General features: G+C 35.1%; 3 protein-coding genes and 1 long non-coding RNA gene across 4 annotated transcripts; 3 read left to right on the top strand and 1 right to left on the bottom strand.

The window, feature by feature from the left end:
- Positions 1-323: 323 nt before the first annotated feature.
- Positions 324-5,750, top strand: LOC124830177 (disease resistance protein (TIR class)). The gene is made up of 9 exons (XM_047303827.2): positions 324-608; positions 715-891; positions 1,552-1,679; positions 1,887-1,939; positions 2,023-2,072; positions 2,172-2,324; positions 2,863-3,083; positions 3,353-5,082; positions 5,205-5,750. Exons 1-9 carry the CDS (start codon positions 544-546, stop codon positions 5,418-5,420), a joined length of 2,793 nt encoding a protein of 930 aa, XP_047159783.1. The 5' UTR covers positions 324-543; the 3' UTR covers positions 5,421-5,750.
- Positions 5,751-7,050: 1,300 nt separating this feature from the next.
- On the top strand, positions 7,051-10,122 carry LOC124830179 (uncharacterized). Its single transcript, XM_047303828.2, has 9 exons — positions 7,051-7,157; positions 7,336-7,521; positions 7,609-7,704; positions 7,797-7,923; positions 8,045-8,864; positions 8,967-9,132; positions 9,240-9,404; positions 9,482-9,634; positions 9,738-10,122. The coding sequence occupies exons 1-9, from the start codon at positions 7,092-7,094 to the stop codon at positions 9,936-9,938; spliced, it is 1,980 nt and encodes a 659-aa protein (XP_047159784.1). The 5' UTR covers positions 7,051-7,091; the 3' UTR covers positions 9,939-10,122.
- A 694-nt stretch (positions 10,123-10,816) lies between these two features.
- On the top strand, positions 10,817-12,517 carry LOC148198847 (uncharacterized). The gene is made up of 2 exons (XR_015786696.1): positions 10,817-11,553; positions 11,871-12,517. It is a non-coding gene; the product is annotated as an uncharacterized LOC148198847 (long non-coding RNA).
- Positions 12,518-14,512: 1,995 nt separating this feature from the next.
- On the bottom strand, positions 14,513-16,434 carry LOC124830180 (polyphenol oxidase, chloroplastic-like). Its single transcript, XM_047303829.2, has one exon. The coding sequence runs from the start codon at positions 16,394-16,396 to the stop codon at positions 14,645-14,647; it is 1,752 nt and encodes a 583-aa protein (XP_047159785.1). The 5' UTR covers positions 16,397-16,434; the 3' UTR covers positions 14,513-14,644.
- Between the last annotated feature and the right edge of the window lie 785 nt (positions 16,435-17,219).

Below are 17,219 nucleotides of genomic sequence, written 5' to 3'. Positions count from 1 at the left end.
TCTATTGGAAACTCACTCTCCTATCTCTCTCAAATTTTAAAACCCAATACAAACAAATAATTACAATCCTTCATTTAAGTTAAACCAAACTTTTTAAACAAATTGCTATCAAACTATGAATGGTAAAATAAAAATGAAATTTTTACAAGAGAGCAAGATGAAAAAAAAACATTATAAATCAAAAACAAAGTTAGGGAACTTAAAAAAATCTTATTTAAGAAAAAAAAATCTATTTAACAATTGTTGACACTCTTTGGTAGAAGTTACCTGCCCAACATTTTGAGTTGATTTTTGTGAATGGAAAGAAAGGAGTTAGATACGCATACAAAGCAGAAGGTGTCGCTGTTGCATGTGGAGAGGGCGTTGAAATCCTATAATATTATTGCCCCACTTCACACTCCATGTGCCATGCTGCATTTTCCTCCTCTCTCCCTAACCCTTTCTCTCTCACATTCACACAACAACGACAACCATTAACGTTGTTGTTCTTGTTCTTCTTTTCCTTCTTTACTTCACCAAGCATCCCTTCCCATATGCTCTGACATGGCTTTCAATTCCAAGGCCATTTTGGATTATGCTTTGTTTCAACTCACTCCCACCAGAACCAGGTCACCCTCGACTCTTTCTTTTTCCTTCTTATTTCCTCAACCAATTCTTACTGGGTCCTTTTCTTTTACATCTCTGGTTGCTTTATGTTCTTTTTTTCTTTTGCAGATGTGAGTTGTTGGTCTTCTGTGGAGGTTCTCATCAGAAAATAGCTTCTGGGTTGTTTGAGCCTTTCGTTTCTCATCTCAAATTCCTCAGAGATGAGATCTCCAAAGGTGGATACTCCATTAAGCTTCTGCCTCCCTCCAACTCTGCCTTCTGGTTCACCAGAGCCACCTTTGAGAGGTGATTGTTGCTTCTATCGATTTTTACGTTATCTTTTCTGGCCTCTTAGTGATTATTATCAATCTCTTCTTTCATCTCAACAACTTCCCTAATCTTTTCCAATAGAAATTAAAGAGCTCGTGAATCAATACCTGATAATTGAAGCTGTAATATGTACATATGGAATGGGAATAGTATCCAAAGAACTTTCTCAATGTTTTCACACAATTAGTATAAGGGTTAATCATTTTAGCTCAAATTATTACCATGGATGGATACCTCTTCATGGACCGATAATGATAGTAATTATTTTGTTTGTCCCTACTAATAATTATTTTATTTGACACCCATCAACTTGTTTAATTAAAGTACTTGATATTGTCAAATCAAATCAGTGGGTAGATTAACAAATTGCAGACATCGAATGATAACAAATCAGTGGTTTTATAGATTTAGGGAAGACTTTTTTTGGGGGTGGGAGTGATTGAAAACTGGATTCAGTTGAAGGCGAGAAAAGAGGAAGGACTCTGAAAATTATAGAAAAAACTAACGATTTTCTGTATTTTATCCCCTGCTTCTCCATTCAGCATCCACATTCATCCAATTTAGGAATGAGGCTGATTTTGCTCACTTCGTTTTTTGTCTTCTCTCTTGTCTTTTGGGGTGGGTTGTATTTTGCAGATTTGTGCGTTTTGTCAGCACACCAGCTATTCTGGAGAGGTTTGTTAGTCTTGAAAACGAAATTCTTCAGATTGAAAGTTCATTTCAAGCAAATGCTTTATCGATGTCCAATGCAACTCCTGATGAAGGTACGGTTGGAAGCTGCATCTTAAACATGTTTTATGGATATTGCTGCATGAATTGATTAGTGTTAGGTGCTATAATTAAATTCCAACAGCTGTACTTATTAAGTCAAAAGACTATGATTGAATGAAGTATTTGCGCATAATATTCACACCTAATCATGCGTTGTTTGATTGAAACTATTTTCTTACTAAAATTTTATCGTGTATTAGGAATCGTGCCACAAAACAATGGCAACACAAGGAGGTTAAGTGATTCTGCGAAGGTACTTAATTTCTTAAAGAAATGTTATAATTAATTAATAATCCCTGATTTTGTTTTCTTAATTTACTTTTTGTTTTGTTTCAGTTGAATGATGTACTTGAAGGTGTTGACGTCAAAGAAGAGGAAAGCTCAAAGTAACTTTCTCTCTATCTGCAATGGTTTCTGTTGATGAAATTTAATTTGTTTTATTTTTAAAAGCCTTTCCTAACACTTCCGATTTCTATAATGATAAGGGTTTCCCTGCATCGTTTGTTGGAATCTCGAATAGCACTACTCCGAAAGGAGCAAGCAATGGCTTATTCACGTGGTCTTGTTGCTGGATTTGAAATTGACAGCATTGATGATCTCATATACTTTGCAAATGCATTTGGAGCAATCCGATTAAGGTATGAAATGGAACTACTTCTTACTTGTACACCGTATAAGGGAAAGCATCGTCAATTAAATTCTTACTCAATTTTAATACTATTTTTCGTGTCTGGTTTTGCAAAGTAAGTTTATTTTCCTCAAAAGAATTTTCCCTTGCTTTTCCTGACTTAAAATTATTTTAACAATTGACCCTACTTTGTAGATTGTGAAATTTCACTTGTCTGAGGGGATCCCTCTTTTTGCTATGGAGGTTCAACTACCTTTGGATGTCAGTTCTCTCATTCCTTATTTTTCTAAGGATCATTGAGAAATGAGAACCTATTCTTGTGAATATTTTAGTTTCCTTTAAAATCTAACTGTAATCCTATTTGTCTGTAACACGTACTAATGGATTATGCCATACCAGCATATCAGATTAAGGGGAAATTTCTGCAGAACGTGACTGCTTTCTTACAATGAGATATGATAAATCATTTAGAACTGGTGGATCTTGCTTCATTGACATAAAACCTTTAGCTTTAAAATCAATTTAGTCTTGATATTCAATGTATGCAGGGAAGCCTGCATTAATTTTAAGGAGTTATGGAAGAAAAAGCACGCAGATGATCTTTGGATAAAAGAAGTAGCTGCTATGCAGTCAAGCTTGCCACCGGCTCTTTCATTGTCTGGATCATCAGGAATTGTACTGACAAATGATATAACCGCCAATGACCAGAATAGCATTGCTTCTGGTGACGGAACGGAAACATCAAACTCTTCATTAAACAAAAAAGAAGGTACTTTTTTAACTCATTCTTCCTTTTCCTTTACCTTGACTATATTATGAATTTAGAAATTTACAGAAACCTTCACTTCCAAATCAAATCTCAGAATTTTAAATCTGATAGTCATCATACCCAACCCAAACTCAACAATCAATTATGTACTATTCTATGCTTCTTTTTCTTGTCTGTCATCTGCTTACATAACGTCTGCTGGATGTAATGATAGATATCATTTATCAGGCATACACTGTTTATTTAATATCAAGGAATGCCATTTGCAGATGTGAACCTGCCTACACCAGATCAGAAACCCTCGCATACAGCAAATGTTCATATGCCAATGCCCTGGCCTTACAATGTGCCTCCTTACATGTATAATCTTCCGCAAATTCCTTCGTACCAAGGATATCCTATGACTAATATGCAGACTGTTCCTCCTTACCTTCTACCGAATGTGCAATGGTCTCCTGACCAGGGAGTCAATCAGAAACAATCATCAACCAAAAAGGATAAATCCCATAAGAAAAGAGCAGAAGAATATGAAGAAGACGAGCAGTCTGAATCCAGTGATCCTAATTCTGGAAGCGAATCTGATTCAGATAAACAGAATCACTCCAGTCATTCATCGAAGGATGATCTGAAGAGGAGAAAGCACAGAAGAAAGTCATCTGGAACAGTTGTGATTCGTAATATCAACTACATCACTCCAAAAAGGAGAAATGGAAATGAGGATGGAGCCTCTGACGAATCTTTAGAAGATGACGATATAATAGATGAACAGATCATCAAACAAAAGGTCGGGGTTGCACTTGAATCTCTGCAAAAGGTTCATAAAGGTGAAAAACATGCTAATGGGAAAAATGCAGCAGCCCGGCACAAGGTAACTAAAACAAGTGATGCGACTGAGGAGGATCTCGCTGAAAACTTGAGTGATGCATCCCAAGGAGGAAACAATAACGACAACTGGAGTGCATTCCAGAACCTTTTGAAGATAGATGAGGGTACTGGAATTGATGGACCAGAAAGGATGGAGTCAATCGATGTCCGGGATGAACATTTTATGGTGAGAAGCTCAGAAGAAACAGTGCCGTATGCTGCTGGCTCAACTCCAAACTTGGATTTCAAAGAAGTTCTCAAGAATCCTAAAGTTCCAAATGACTCATTTATTGTGGCTCAGAGAGATAGAGGAAATGAAGGCGGATCCAAGCTGGATGAGTATGTAGACAACTGCGGTCCAGTTACAAAGAGCAAGGATAATGTGGGTGAAGAAATAGTGCTATCACATAGATCAAAAGAACCAGGAAATAAACACAGTGATCCATTATCTACTTTTGCTGCTGACTCATTACAAACAAAGGGCAGAACATCAGATGATTGGTTTATTGTTGAAAATTTGGAAAAGATGAGAAGCCCCCATCCTGAAATTGTATCTGCAGTGTTTGACGGTGATTACACTTCACCAGTGAATGGTCATGCCCAATCTGAGAAAAGAAGTGAACGAACTTTCGTTGATGATTCCTTCATGATTCAAGGTCAACTAGTAAATAATGATCTATCTGGCTCCCAATGGAAGACGGACTTAAGCATGGTTGCAGATCTAACTCTTGCCAACAAGGCTGAAAGTGATGCAGCTTCTTCAAACGAGAAACGTGCATTATCGAAGAGCCAGGAGCCTAACGACCTCTTTGTAGTTCTACGACGTGATTCTGGATTAGATTCTACTGAGGGCTCACGAACAATGGACTATGAAATTGACTTTTCCTTACCAGAAACTGATAGAAGATTCTCCTTTGACCATTCTCATGACAAGTTGAATGAAAACCTTCCTGCTAGTCCTGAGAAAACCAGTGTGACCAAAAGCAAAACTTCTGGAACAAGAAGTTCAGAAAAGGATGAGAAGTCAAAAGCCTTGCGCAGTTCCGCTGGAAAGGGCAAGCCTGAAATCATTTCTAGGGCCAGAAAGCCATCTCTCCCTAGTAGGCCTATTGTTCAGAAGAGCAAAAGGGAACAGGTATGGTGATTTTTCAATTGTTCAGTAGCATTGTTATATTTTGAAGATGCTTCGTGCATCTACTTCTTTGCACATAGCAGGTATTTATCCTAACAGTTAACGATGCGTATGATGGTAAACAGGAAGATGAGAACAGGAAGAGGATGGAAGAATTACGGAATGAACGTCAGAGGAGAATTGCTGAAAGAACTGCATCCTCTGGTCTTGCTCGAGGTGGGCCCAAGAAAGACCAAATTGAAGGTAAAACAGCAAGGGTTTCACCTAAGAATGACAAGAACAAGACTCAACCTGTGAAAGAGACAAACAGAAACAGTTCTGTCAAGGTCAGGGGATTTTAGCAAAAACTTATCAGTTCGATGTGGATGCAGATTTTATTCTCTACATGGTAAAGTGTATTTAAATAACGGTTGATTAAAATGAAATGAATAGTTTCGTTTTCTATAAACTGCATGTATTCAGTCTTATAATCACTCAAAATGTTTTGTTTTGTTTCACGGTTGTATATCCATAGATTCTTTATCGATTGTAGGTGAAAACTTGTCATAAAGGTTTTGTTGGATTAATAATTATTCAAGTTTAACAGGTTGTGTGGATTGTATATCCCGGCATTCTTTGTTCTATGTAATAATGTATGAAACCTTTATAAATAATTCTATTCTTTTTGCAAATATTATTATTTTTTTGTCTCTTTTGATTCCATTGTCAATTACGATACCGCAAGGAAAAAGAAAGTGAAAACAATTCACATCTTCTTTCTGCAATGTTTTTAATTATATCATTAATCGGGTGAAATTTTCATAGATATATTTTTTAGCAAATTTTACTATCATTTCAGAATAATTTTATGTATACTTTCGCTCTACAGAATTCATTATAAAGTAAAAGTTGTCTTTGTCTCGTATATACTTTTTTGGGACTTAATCTCGAAGAAAAATTTAAGTTTTTCTCTTCAATAGCGTATATTGTTTTAGTTCTCCATCGTTTCGGACATAAATTAAAAAGATATAAGTTTATTTTAAAAGCACTTTTTTTTAAAGTTAATGTTGTAGTATATAAAAGAAGTTTCCACTTTCACACCAAACTAGTCTTGTAGCATTTTTAGAATTTCGGTGAATAAAAAATGGTTAGAGAAAAGAAGATTTTGATCAATCACCAACAATAAGAAATTATATAAAACTGGATGGACGAATTGCTAAGTAATGGATATTTTTTTAAATGGAACCCAATTTCAATTCCTTTTTTAAGGCACTGAGAAATTGGCGTTGTTACACCTAACACACTAGGAACCAATATTAAGTAGTTTGTTAAAACTTAAAAGTGGGAACTTAACAAAATTATTGAGTTGATTATAGCAAAATTTGAAGAGACATGTCAAAGGATCGAAGCAGTTTATTATTGTCTTGGTTTAGCAATGAACCTTTCCATAATATATACTATACAATGTTACAGCAAATTAGTTACAACCTCACCTATACTTTACACTGCTATTCTGTTTACTGTTTTAGTGCCCAACACAACTAGCTATATATTTACTTCAATTTTTCTTTGTCCCTGTCACAGATCCTAAACGAACAGTTTCCTCGTCGCGCAGTAGTTTATTTTGAATTATTATGAAGACACAGTATAAACTCCAACACAATGGCTGAAAACAACTAAATCAAATCCAAGATAGGTATCTATTTTTCATCCTAGCTTTCTCACCACATTATTTAATGATGCTCCACCGTTAGGTCTAACCTCCTTGTTGCATGCATGTCGCTTATTTTTTATTATAATGTCAATTAGAAAATTCATTTCTGGATATTTTTATTTCTTAGCAAGAGGTTTGAATTTTCCTGCAAATTATTCTATATATTTTTCCTTTTTGTCTTTTAATACCTTCAACGGGCTTTAATTTTGAGCTGAACATGTGAGCTTGCTTGAACACACTCTGTGAAGGTGTGGTTCTCACATCATAATGTTTTTTTAAATTCAGGTTTTCAAGTCAATATAAGCAAACCTATCAAGGCATGTCTAATGTGAGATTATGTGGTTTGAAGCCATTTCGCTTTGGACGAAAGACGTGTCTTTTTGAGGTAACATTCTTCTGGCCTTCTTCTTGTTTACACAGAATATGAGAAAATAAGATTCTGAGAATTTTTACACTTTGACAAAGCAATTCCCAGTTGTGAAAACATTTAGAGAACGTAGGAATTTCAGTTTCTCTGTCCCAAATATTATTGAGATTTTATATATTATGTTTATAATGATCAGTCAATGAAAAACTTCACGACGCCCAAGAAATCTTCTATGTCTAACAAAGGAAAGGGAGGATCAATCGAGTGGTCATTTGTTGGTGCAGACCAATTGATTTCAATGATGAAGGTCCATAAGAAGATCTTTGTCTTCAGGGATACCATGGACCTTGCTCCTATGAATAGTTCCTCTACCTTGCATGAGGTACTTCATATTTATGAATTAATCCTTCTTTCTATGAAATTGAAAAACTAAATATATAATTTGTTTTTCATCTCTATCATATTTTAGATGGTTATTACAACCTTAGAAGATCTTCAAAGGCTTTACCCGGGGATCATACCAAGCAAAAAAGTGTCAAATATCAAAGACAAGCCTACAGATCAGGTTTCAACTTGCAGCACCTAAAAGTCTCTTACTTTAGTTACTTCAGAAATTTGTATATCCTAGAATTCTAAATGTAGAAAGTTTTGTACTAGGATCTTGTCTACTTCTGCGAGGCTTTAAACTGTCTTGGAGAATCTTGGATGATTAACAATGATTGTATGGAAAAACACAGTTATGAGTTATCAGCGTGTAAAGATAACAGCAACATGCGGCAACTGGGTACGCTACTAATAATCTCATCTCCCTTATCAAGTAGTTAATCAGATTTCAGAGTTTCTGACAACTATCTCAGTTGAATGTCGTAGAATTTCAGCTGGTTGTTGTTTTATTTATTTCGCAGGTGAAACTATGTCGACCACACTTGATTGTTTGATTAAGATTGCGAGTGAGAAGTTTGATGTTATGGAAGAAGATGACCCAAAAAAAGTTATACGCAACAACTCCTTTTCAGATATGACTTATTCCCCCGTCACACCAAAATCTGTACTTCCAGAATCCATGAGCCCAGCATATTCTAGTGACATTCCTCTTTGGTCTGTAAGAGCTGTCGGAAATCTGAAACCAGTTGATTTAAAGCGTTTATCTTACCACATGTCACCGCCACGCTTGCAAACCCACGAGACCGAGAAGGAACCAACCATAAACATGGAAATAATAGATCAAAAAGTTAAAAATCCAGCAAGAAGCTTATCACAAGATATAGTTCTTCATTCGGACACCACCAGTGATCATGGAGAAACATATGATAATCCTCAAGCAACGGAAAACGTGGAGAAACTTTCAGCATCTCCACCTCCAGCGCCATCACCACCACCATCACTACCTTTGAGCTCAAGTTTAGCACTAGTACCACCACCTCTCCCACCAAAACCCCTCAAAACTGGACCAGCTCCGGCACCGCCACCGTCAATGCCACGTGGAAGCGGAGCAGCTGCTCCACCACCACCACCTCCACCTGGAGCAGGGAGATCCTTGCGTCCTAAGGCAACTACCAAACTGAAAAGGTCAACACAATTAGGAAACCTGTATAGAACTCTCAAGGGAAAAGTGGAAGGATCCAGCATCAAAGGCAAGTCATCCGGTGGGAGAACTAATGCAATTGGAGCAGGAACTAGTGGGAAACAAGGAATGGCTGAAGCTCTAGCAGAGATGACAAAAAGGTATAATTTTTTAGACACTGCATAATTTGGCTTGCTTTTAAGCTTTGAAACCGTATGTCTCACCACTTTCTTTTTGTTATTTCAATGGTTGTTTTTTACTAGATCATCTTACTTCCAACAAATAGAAGAAGATGTTCGGAGGTACACCAAACAGATCATAGAACTGAGATCTGCTATTACCAATTTCAAAACAAAGGATATGATAGAACTTGTTAAGTTCCACAAAGACGTCGAATCCGTTCTTGAGAATCTAACTGATGAGTCACAAGTGAGTTTCGAAACCCCTTTCATCTCCATTCAAGTCAATGCACTGCTGCCATGTATTATTTTGCTTGTTCGTTCGATTCCATGATACAAAATTCCATTGCTGTGTAGGTCCTATCTCGATTTGAAGGCTTTCCCTCGAAAAAGTTAGAAGCCATAAGAATGGCAACCGCGCTGTATCTTAGATTGGATTCAATTCTTGCCGAGCTTCAAAATTGGAATATAGTGACTCCTGTGAGGCAGTTCCTTGACAAGTCTGAACGTTATTTCAATAAGGTGATTCTGAATCATTGATGGCATTGATTCTTTTAATGTATGTATATTCATGTCTGACTCGCAAGACCAACATACAGATAAAAACGGAATTAGATTCTTTGGAGCGAACCAAGGATGAAGAATCCAAGAAATTTAAAAGCCACAACATCGAATTCGACTTCTACATCCTTATAAAAATCAAAGAAGCCATGGTGGATGTTTCCTCCAATTGCATGGAACTAGCACTAAAGGTTACACAACAATCACAAACCAACTCACTATTTATTTTGATGATTCCTTAGGATCATTTAGTATGACATTGACTTTATGTATATTTGCATGAACTGAGTGCAGGAGAGGCGAAATGATGCTGCTAGCAGAGATTCAGGATCGAACCTTATTAATGGAAAAAGAAAAGAACATGGCAAGTTGCTTTGGAGGGCTTTCCAATTCGCATTTCGAGTCTACACATTTGCCGGTGGACATGATGATCGTGCTGACATACTGACAAGAGAATTGGCTAAGGAAATCCAGAGTGATCCGAACCAGCCATAACCTTTCACAATTAGCTTATGCTTCATGCTACAATCATCATTTTTTGTAATGGACAACTTAGACGTAGCTCCGTAGATGTCTTCGTGTTATTCTCTTACCAAAATCACAGTTTCACTTCTGTGATGCAGACGGATATTTATTAAAATTTACCATTAGATAAAAAAAGTATGAACTTTAAAATAAGAGGACCGAATTTTATTTATTTTAAAACCAGAAGACGAGAATTACGTACGAGTTGAGTAAACCGGAATAATTCTTTTTATCAGAAAACTTCACACATAAATTTTTTATATTATTATCCTCTTTTACTTTTTACTTTTTTTATCTATAAAAATATAAAATTTATTTTTTATGATATTTTACTGCATGTCAAATTAATATAAACGAGTTTCACTTTATTATTATTATTTTAATATGGCTATTTAATTATTTGTAAATTCTCTTACCTTCTTTCTTTCTTTCTTTTTTATCAGGAAAACTAAATCATTGTTTGATTAAAAGAAAACAAAAAAAGAAAAGGTTTTTATGTTAGATTAAACTTAATTAGTTATATCAATATCACTTAACCTATCACACTTTTGCTTTTTCTAACTTTCCGTATCTTTTATTGTTGTAAAAAAATTATACAAAATTATCGTATAAAAATCTCATTTAAAAATGCACCACCATTGATACGATATTTATTTTGAAAACTAGTTATATTTATCATTTGATAAAAAAAGGAATTAGTCCAAATTAAGCTTTAAAAATTGAATTTTTAATATGAATACTTTATAATCATTATTATTACCTAAAAGGTTTATATATGTTTCGTACTCCCTGGCCCAATTAATAACTGTTGTACTTTCTGAAGGCAGTGAAGTACATGTGTACTGCAGAGTGGGAGTTTTGCCATATATATGTTGTAGTAGCATTTCACTCCAACAAACAACCTCAATTTTTTTTTTTTGTGTGGCAGTTTACCTCACGTTACTACATTTTCTCCTATCCTTGAGAACATGGGTAACTTCTATTTTCTGGGTGTTCCAGCTTTCTTCTCAAGCTTTATCTCAAAATCCTAAAACATTGTCTGTTTCACTCCAACAAACAGCCTCAATTGTTTGATGAGGAAAGAGAAAAGGGTTTTTTGGGAAAGGCAGGAGAAATAGAAGGTTCCCATGTTCTCACGGTTAGCAGAAAACGGGATGTTCTACCTACCGTTACTGTCTGGATAACGCTACCGATGGAAGATTCAAAGATTAATACCGACGTGCAAAAACAAAAAGCTTACGGGCCTTCGCTAGTTGGGCTCTCATCAACAAAGGATGTTGCTCCTCCACCACCGCAACTTTCTCTCTCCATCTCTCATTTACTATTTTGTCCCTAAATAAAATTTTACTTTTTGAATTATTATTTTTTAAGTTTATCCATTCACAACCTATTCCACTGATAACCTATTCTAGTCCTTTCATTTTAACATTATATTTCTTGCTCTCTTTCTTTTCGTCGCTGTGAAATACTACAAGTTGCAAAGATTGGTGGTGGTGAAAAGAATTATCAAGCAGTCTTCTTCTCGTGGTGCAGTGTCGCTCTCGTGGTGTAGTGTGTGGAGTGGTGCAGTACGTGTGTTGCTTCCGTGCGTATTCGAATAAACCTTCAAATAAAACCCTAAAATAAAAAACGTAACATTTAAACGGAGGTGACATCCTTCAACAGATGTCAACATCCATTTAAGGTAAAACGGATGTCAACATCCATTTAAGGTAAAATAGATGTCTGGTAAAATGGATGTTGACATCCGAAGGATGTCACCTTCGTTTAAATGTTACGTTTTTTATTTTAGGGTTTGTTTTATTAGTTTATTCTTTATTTTGGAAATATTTTAATAATTTAATTTAAATGTTTTGATTTATTATTTTTGAATATATTTTTAATGTATTTTAATAATGTAAGGAAAATGAAGAAGAAAGAAACGAAGGAGAAGAAGTGAAATGGAGAAGACAAATGGGGTTGCAGAGTAAAACGGAAGACAAATTGTTAAAGGGAAATGAGAGATGAAAAGATTGGATGCAGAGAGTAAAGTAGGAGTAAAAAATTTTAATCTGAAAATATAATTGAAATTAAAAAAAATTGGAAAGGTGAAGGGAGAAAGGTGTGGTGGTGGAGGGAGCAACACCCCCTCAACAAAATAGCGACCAGCCCATTCCATATAACAAGGGAGGTCCATTTTTACAACCCCACTCCTTTTTAGCTGTTGTTGCTCCTCGCACTCCATTTTTTCGTCTGCATCCTAGAGTCTTTGAAATACCACTTATACCCTTATAAAAAAATAAAGTCGAAGTGTATTTGGTTTGTTGGAGTGTTTTTGTTGTGTTGTGAAGGTTGTGGTATACGTTTGGGTGGTAGCTGGTGCTGCTTAGTGGTGGTGGTGCTTGTCTATGGTGAGAGGTAATTATAGTTCATTCAGTCATGATGATCGTTGTTTTTCATTTTTTTTAATTTAGTTTTAAATGATGTAATTTTAAGATATCTCAAATTATACAATTTAAAAATATAAAATTATTCAATTTGAAATGGAAAATTTATATTTTGATTATACATATATATTGTTAAGTTGTGAAAGTGATGCCAAATATATGAAATAGAAAGACGATTTGGAGGTCACTGAGACAATAAAAGTGTGATTTAAATTGCTAATTGACTATTGAGAAAGTGGGGGGTAACCAGCACAAGTTGGATAAACTACCTTCTCTTCACTCGCCCCTTTATAGCTTGAGTCACATCAATGACAATTTTATAGCAGAGCAAAGATAACACGCTTCTTATTAACTTTATAAATTAAAAGGTAATAGAAAGGTTGAGATTCGATATTGAAACACCAAAAAATTTATATGCTCTAAGTCAACATTAGAAATGGTCCAACAAGCAACCAATTTGTGATCCTTTCATAAATTTTGTAACCCACACGTATAACTTCAATCACTTTCTCTTCAAATTTTCATTCAATGATATTCAGATTAAATGCTATGCTCCTTCGTCATACTTTCAAATTTACCACTTTAGTATTCAACAAATTGCAATAGGTCATGTTTATGTAACAGTTACAATGAGTTAGTGTCGTGCAGGGTTCAATTAGGTAATCCATATTTTATTTCAAGACTTTTTCTATTATTATTGTATTTATTTTAGTTTGAGTATTCTTTAAGACGGTTAGGTTTCAGATTGAACTTCTTAAACTTTTTAAAATTGTTATAGATAGGTCTATACATATAATTTAAAATTCGCATAAGTTTTCATTCTCTGTAGTAAGTATCTATGCATAACAACAAATAATGAATATAATTATAACTATATTACCATAATAAATAAAAAAACATTTCATTATCAAAATATAAAGAATGTAGTGAAGTATGTAAATAAAAATAATTCGTTTTTTAATTATATGACGACTGGTGAACTAAGAATCAAACGGTTAACTATCCAATGATCAAGCAGTCTAGAAATCATTAATTGATAATTATTCTGAACAATAACAATTATAAATAAGCAATTAAGAAGAATAATAATCATTAATTAAAATTAATAAAAATAATATTGATCATTAATAAGTTAGACAAAACAGTAAGCTTATTGTAATATTTATAAATATATATCTTAATGGAAGACTTGGTAATTAATTCTTATTATTAATTTTTATTACAAGATTAGTATATTAACTTGGATAATTGAACACATCTGATAAGTATAACTTTAAGCAAAGGATCTCAACGTCTTATCCAAAAGTATTTTCATTAATATTACAATTATACACCGAAAATACTTTCAATTTTTGTATTATAATGACTCATTAGGAATAGTTTATTATCTGTCGAAAAAAAAATTGGTTGATGAAGTGCAAAGGGTAGAAGAGATAAAAAAAAATTGTGTAAAAAAAAACATAGAAAATTAATCCAACGATTAATTGCTATAAATATTTCTTCTATCTCAAGATTAAAACCCACGCCCATTAAATTATCATACACATTCAGTAAGTCAAATAAAAAACAATAAAGTGCATACTTCCAACAATCAAATTCTTAACATTTCTTAATTCGACAGCCTAATAACTTGCTGATATGAAAAAGCACATAAATAATATATTGCTGGCTCTCACGCCACCTAACATGTTTAATCTGTCACAAATTAATAAAATCATATATGGATCATTGTTAATATTTTTTATAATTCAAGATGATTCGAAAGTTATATATATATATTAGATAATAAAAAGTAACATGAACAATTTTTTTAGGGTAAAAGTAATGTTATAATCTCTTATATAAATTTATTTAATTATCATTCTCAATCTTTTTTCAATTTAGAAAAGAGTATAGAATAAAATAGGTGAAAATTTCTAAAATGGTATGATTATAAAATGGCTGTACAATTAAATAGTCACCGATAAACTACTCACTTGAGGGATGTCTGGTAGTGAAGGAAGGATATTTAAAAAGATAATTGTAATTCATAAATATATCTTTTATTTATTTTGATTATTTTGTTGTTGTAGTATTATAATATGGGATATAATTAAGACAGTAACGAGAACCTTAATGAGAACAAGACACACGGTACGAGGCCATATATAGTAAGTGAAAACCCTAGCGTAAACCTCGGATGAACAGCGCAATTAAGGATCACACATGGCTTTTATTCAAACATTTTTTGAATCCGACCTAACGTGAAGCTCACTTGTGAAACTCTATTTTGATCCCTCCAATGGTGACATGCCCCTTCCCAAACTTGGGCACCAGAGTCACCAACACATGCTCATCATCTTCAGCTCCCAAATCCTCCAATAACTCACTTATCCCAAGCCTCAAGTTCGTCTTCGTCTTCCTGTGTTTGTGCTTGTGCTTATGAGCCACACTCACAAAGCTCCCTGCAAACTCAGCCTTACTTGGCCCACCTGCCACATCGTCTTCGTCGTTAATATACACATCAAACTTCACACCCACATCCCTCTCAAACTCAATCCCTTCTATCACCAGCACCTCCTCCTCCTCTTCCTTTTCCTTCTCTTTCCTACCTCTCTTTGGTCTCTTCACCATGCTGCTCACACTCGAATCCAAAACCACGGGAAACTTGGTTGTTTTGGAAGTCTCAGCAGCCAGTGCTGCACCACCACCAAAACTCATTGCAACTGCTCTTCGCAGACGCGGTGTTGGTTTAGCTTCTAACCACGGAACGTCAACGTCTTGGTACACATATCCAAGCTTTCTAGTATCAAGACAATCTTTCACCTTCACACGAATTAGGTTTTTGTTCTCGTCGTAGAAAAGAAACCCAGATTCCAACCAATCGGGGTCTGTGATATCACTTCTCTTTCCTCCAAGGGTTTTCCATACGGACCACATCCTATCCACATTAGCGTGGTGAGAAAAGAAAACAGGATCTCTTGCTGCAGAATAGAGAGTCCCCATGTCCTCCAAGTTAGGTTGCGTGTTATCACCGGTCCATACATGAACAGGACCGTGCGGAATGTTTTCCACAGTGCCACCACCGGGATCACTGTCCTCTCCTGCACGATAAGCGCCACCGAAGAAGAGCGTCGGAGTCTTTGAACTCGACACGACTTGCCGGTACATGGTGGTGAGATTGGTAGATATTTGCTGTTGAGTTGAGCCTTTGTCTTCCACCCCGTTATAGTCTAGGTCAACGAGTTTTGGTGGTTTATGGTTTAGGTTTCGGAGGGAGTCATAAAGTGGTGACTTGGGATTAGTGTAGATGGCAGGGATTGGCATGCCATTGGGGGAATCCCAGTTCCAAAATGGAAGGGCAAAATTTGGGTCAAGATCCTTGATCAAGCTTCTCAAGATTTTCTCATAGAAATAGAGGTACCAACGGTGAAAGGGGAAAAAGAGCCAAGAGCCGTGAACTTGGAGATCAAGGTCAGGGAACCCAACTTGGTGATATGCACCATCACAATAAGCACAGTGGATGTTTGCCTGTTGGGTGAAATTGCGTGGATCGTTGAGAGGCAAGGCTTTCATGCGACGAAGGGCTTCTTCGTAGTTGCGGAGGTAAGTGGCGTCAACCAAATGAGCAGCGGGTCTAACCTTAACTTGGGTGTTCTTCGGAAATGCGAAGTCTATGATGTTTGAGGAAATTGGGGGGCAACAGTTGGTCGGTTTGGCACCAGAGGGAAGGTCAGGTGGACCACATTTGATTAACTCTGGTGGTGAGATAGGAGCTGCAAGGGACAATGTGTCGCTGCTAAGGGTACCATAAAGGCTTCCCATGCCAATCAGTACGTTTCTTCTGTCGAACACCAAGGCCTCTTCTTTCTGGTTTTCTGGGTCACCATCACCACCCTTTGTAGCTTTGCATGACACTCTTAACTTTGCAACTTTTGGGACCTTCAAATTGTGATTTCTGAATAAGATAACGGAAGAAGAGTGGTTTGAAATGGAAAAGTGTGGAGAATATAGAGAAGCCATGAATATATGTAGATCAACTTTATTGTGCGCTTAGAGCTTGGGAAATCCCTCTCGTTTTATAACTAAGTTATGTAGACTATTCTCTTCTCTTTCGTGATCAAAATAAGATAAATATATTGAAGATTAACGTGGCGTCAGTTAATAATCACGTGATCAACTCGTATTATTTTTTATTATCTTTCTAGTAATTTCCATTGCCGTGCGAGTCACTATTATCTTCCCTCACGAATCCATAAACAAATTAATAAACAATAACGATGATGGCCAAACTTTACTATGAGGTATAATAAATACTCCTATTTGTATTTTTTTTATTAGTGTTTTGCACATGGTCAGAAATTTTGGATCCTCTGCATGATCAATCTCGAGACACCCATTTTCCATGAAATAGTATGCAAACATCACAAGGAACATTTCTTTTCTTTTCAGAAACAGTTTGTTTTATAACTTATAGCATTTATATGTAACTGGTTAAGAAATATAATTTAAAAATAATAAAATGAGTTTGTACCTTTGGATATATTAAATTAAATGATATGTTTAACCAACACAAATCAAACTCTAATTCATAATTTTGATATAATGTTAAAAAGTAAATTTTAAATCTAAATTAATCTTACAAAATTAGTTTTTAAATACAATTAATTTCAAATGCTATACTTTAGAATAGGTTGAGTTGCCAAATACAATTTAGAGATTTTTTTTTCTTAGAACGTTTTCCTTTTTGCCATTCTTTACCGTTCACAAAATGTTTTCCGAATTATTATTAACAAATTATGTTCATTTTAAATTACACTTACAAAATCACCTAATAAAATAAGAA

This window comes from Vigna umbellata, chromosome 5 (genome assembly GCF_029865625.1).
Source record: "Vigna umbellata cultivar VRB3 chromosome 5, Vumbellata_1.0, whole genome shotgun sequence".
NCBI lineage: Eukaryota > Viridiplantae > Streptophyta > Magnoliopsida > Fabales > Fabaceae > Vigna > Vigna umbellata.
This window is presented reverse-complemented; position numbering and strand designations above follow the sequence as displayed.

Coding starts and splice junctions, on each gene's coding strand:
- LOC124830177 (XM_047303827.2), top strand. CDS start 544: ATGGCTTTCAATTCCAAGGCCATTTTGGATTATGCTTTGTTTCAACTC. Junction 609..714: donor CTCACTCCCACCAGAACCAG/GTCACCCTCGAC, acceptor TTTCTTTTGCAG/ATGTGAGTTGTTGGTCTTCT. Junction 2,325..2,862: donor TTTGGAGCAATCCGATTAAG/GTATGAAATGGA, acceptor CAATGTATGCAG/GGAAGCCTGCATTAATTTTA.
- LOC124830179 (XM_047303828.2), top strand. CDS start 7,092: ATGTCTAATGTGAGATTATGTGGTTTGAAGCCATTTCGCTTTGGACGA. Junction 9,405..9,481: donor CTGAACGTTATTTCAATAAG/GTGATTCTGAAT, acceptor ACCAACATACAG/ATAAAAACGGAATTAGATTC. Junction 9,635..9,737: donor GCATGGAACTAGCACTAAAG/GTTACACAACAA, acceptor AACTGAGTGCAG/GAGAGGCGAAATGATGCTGC.
- LOC124830180 (XM_047303829.2), bottom strand. CDS start 16,396: ATGGCTTCTCTATATTCTCCACACTTTTCCATTTCAAACCACTCTTCT.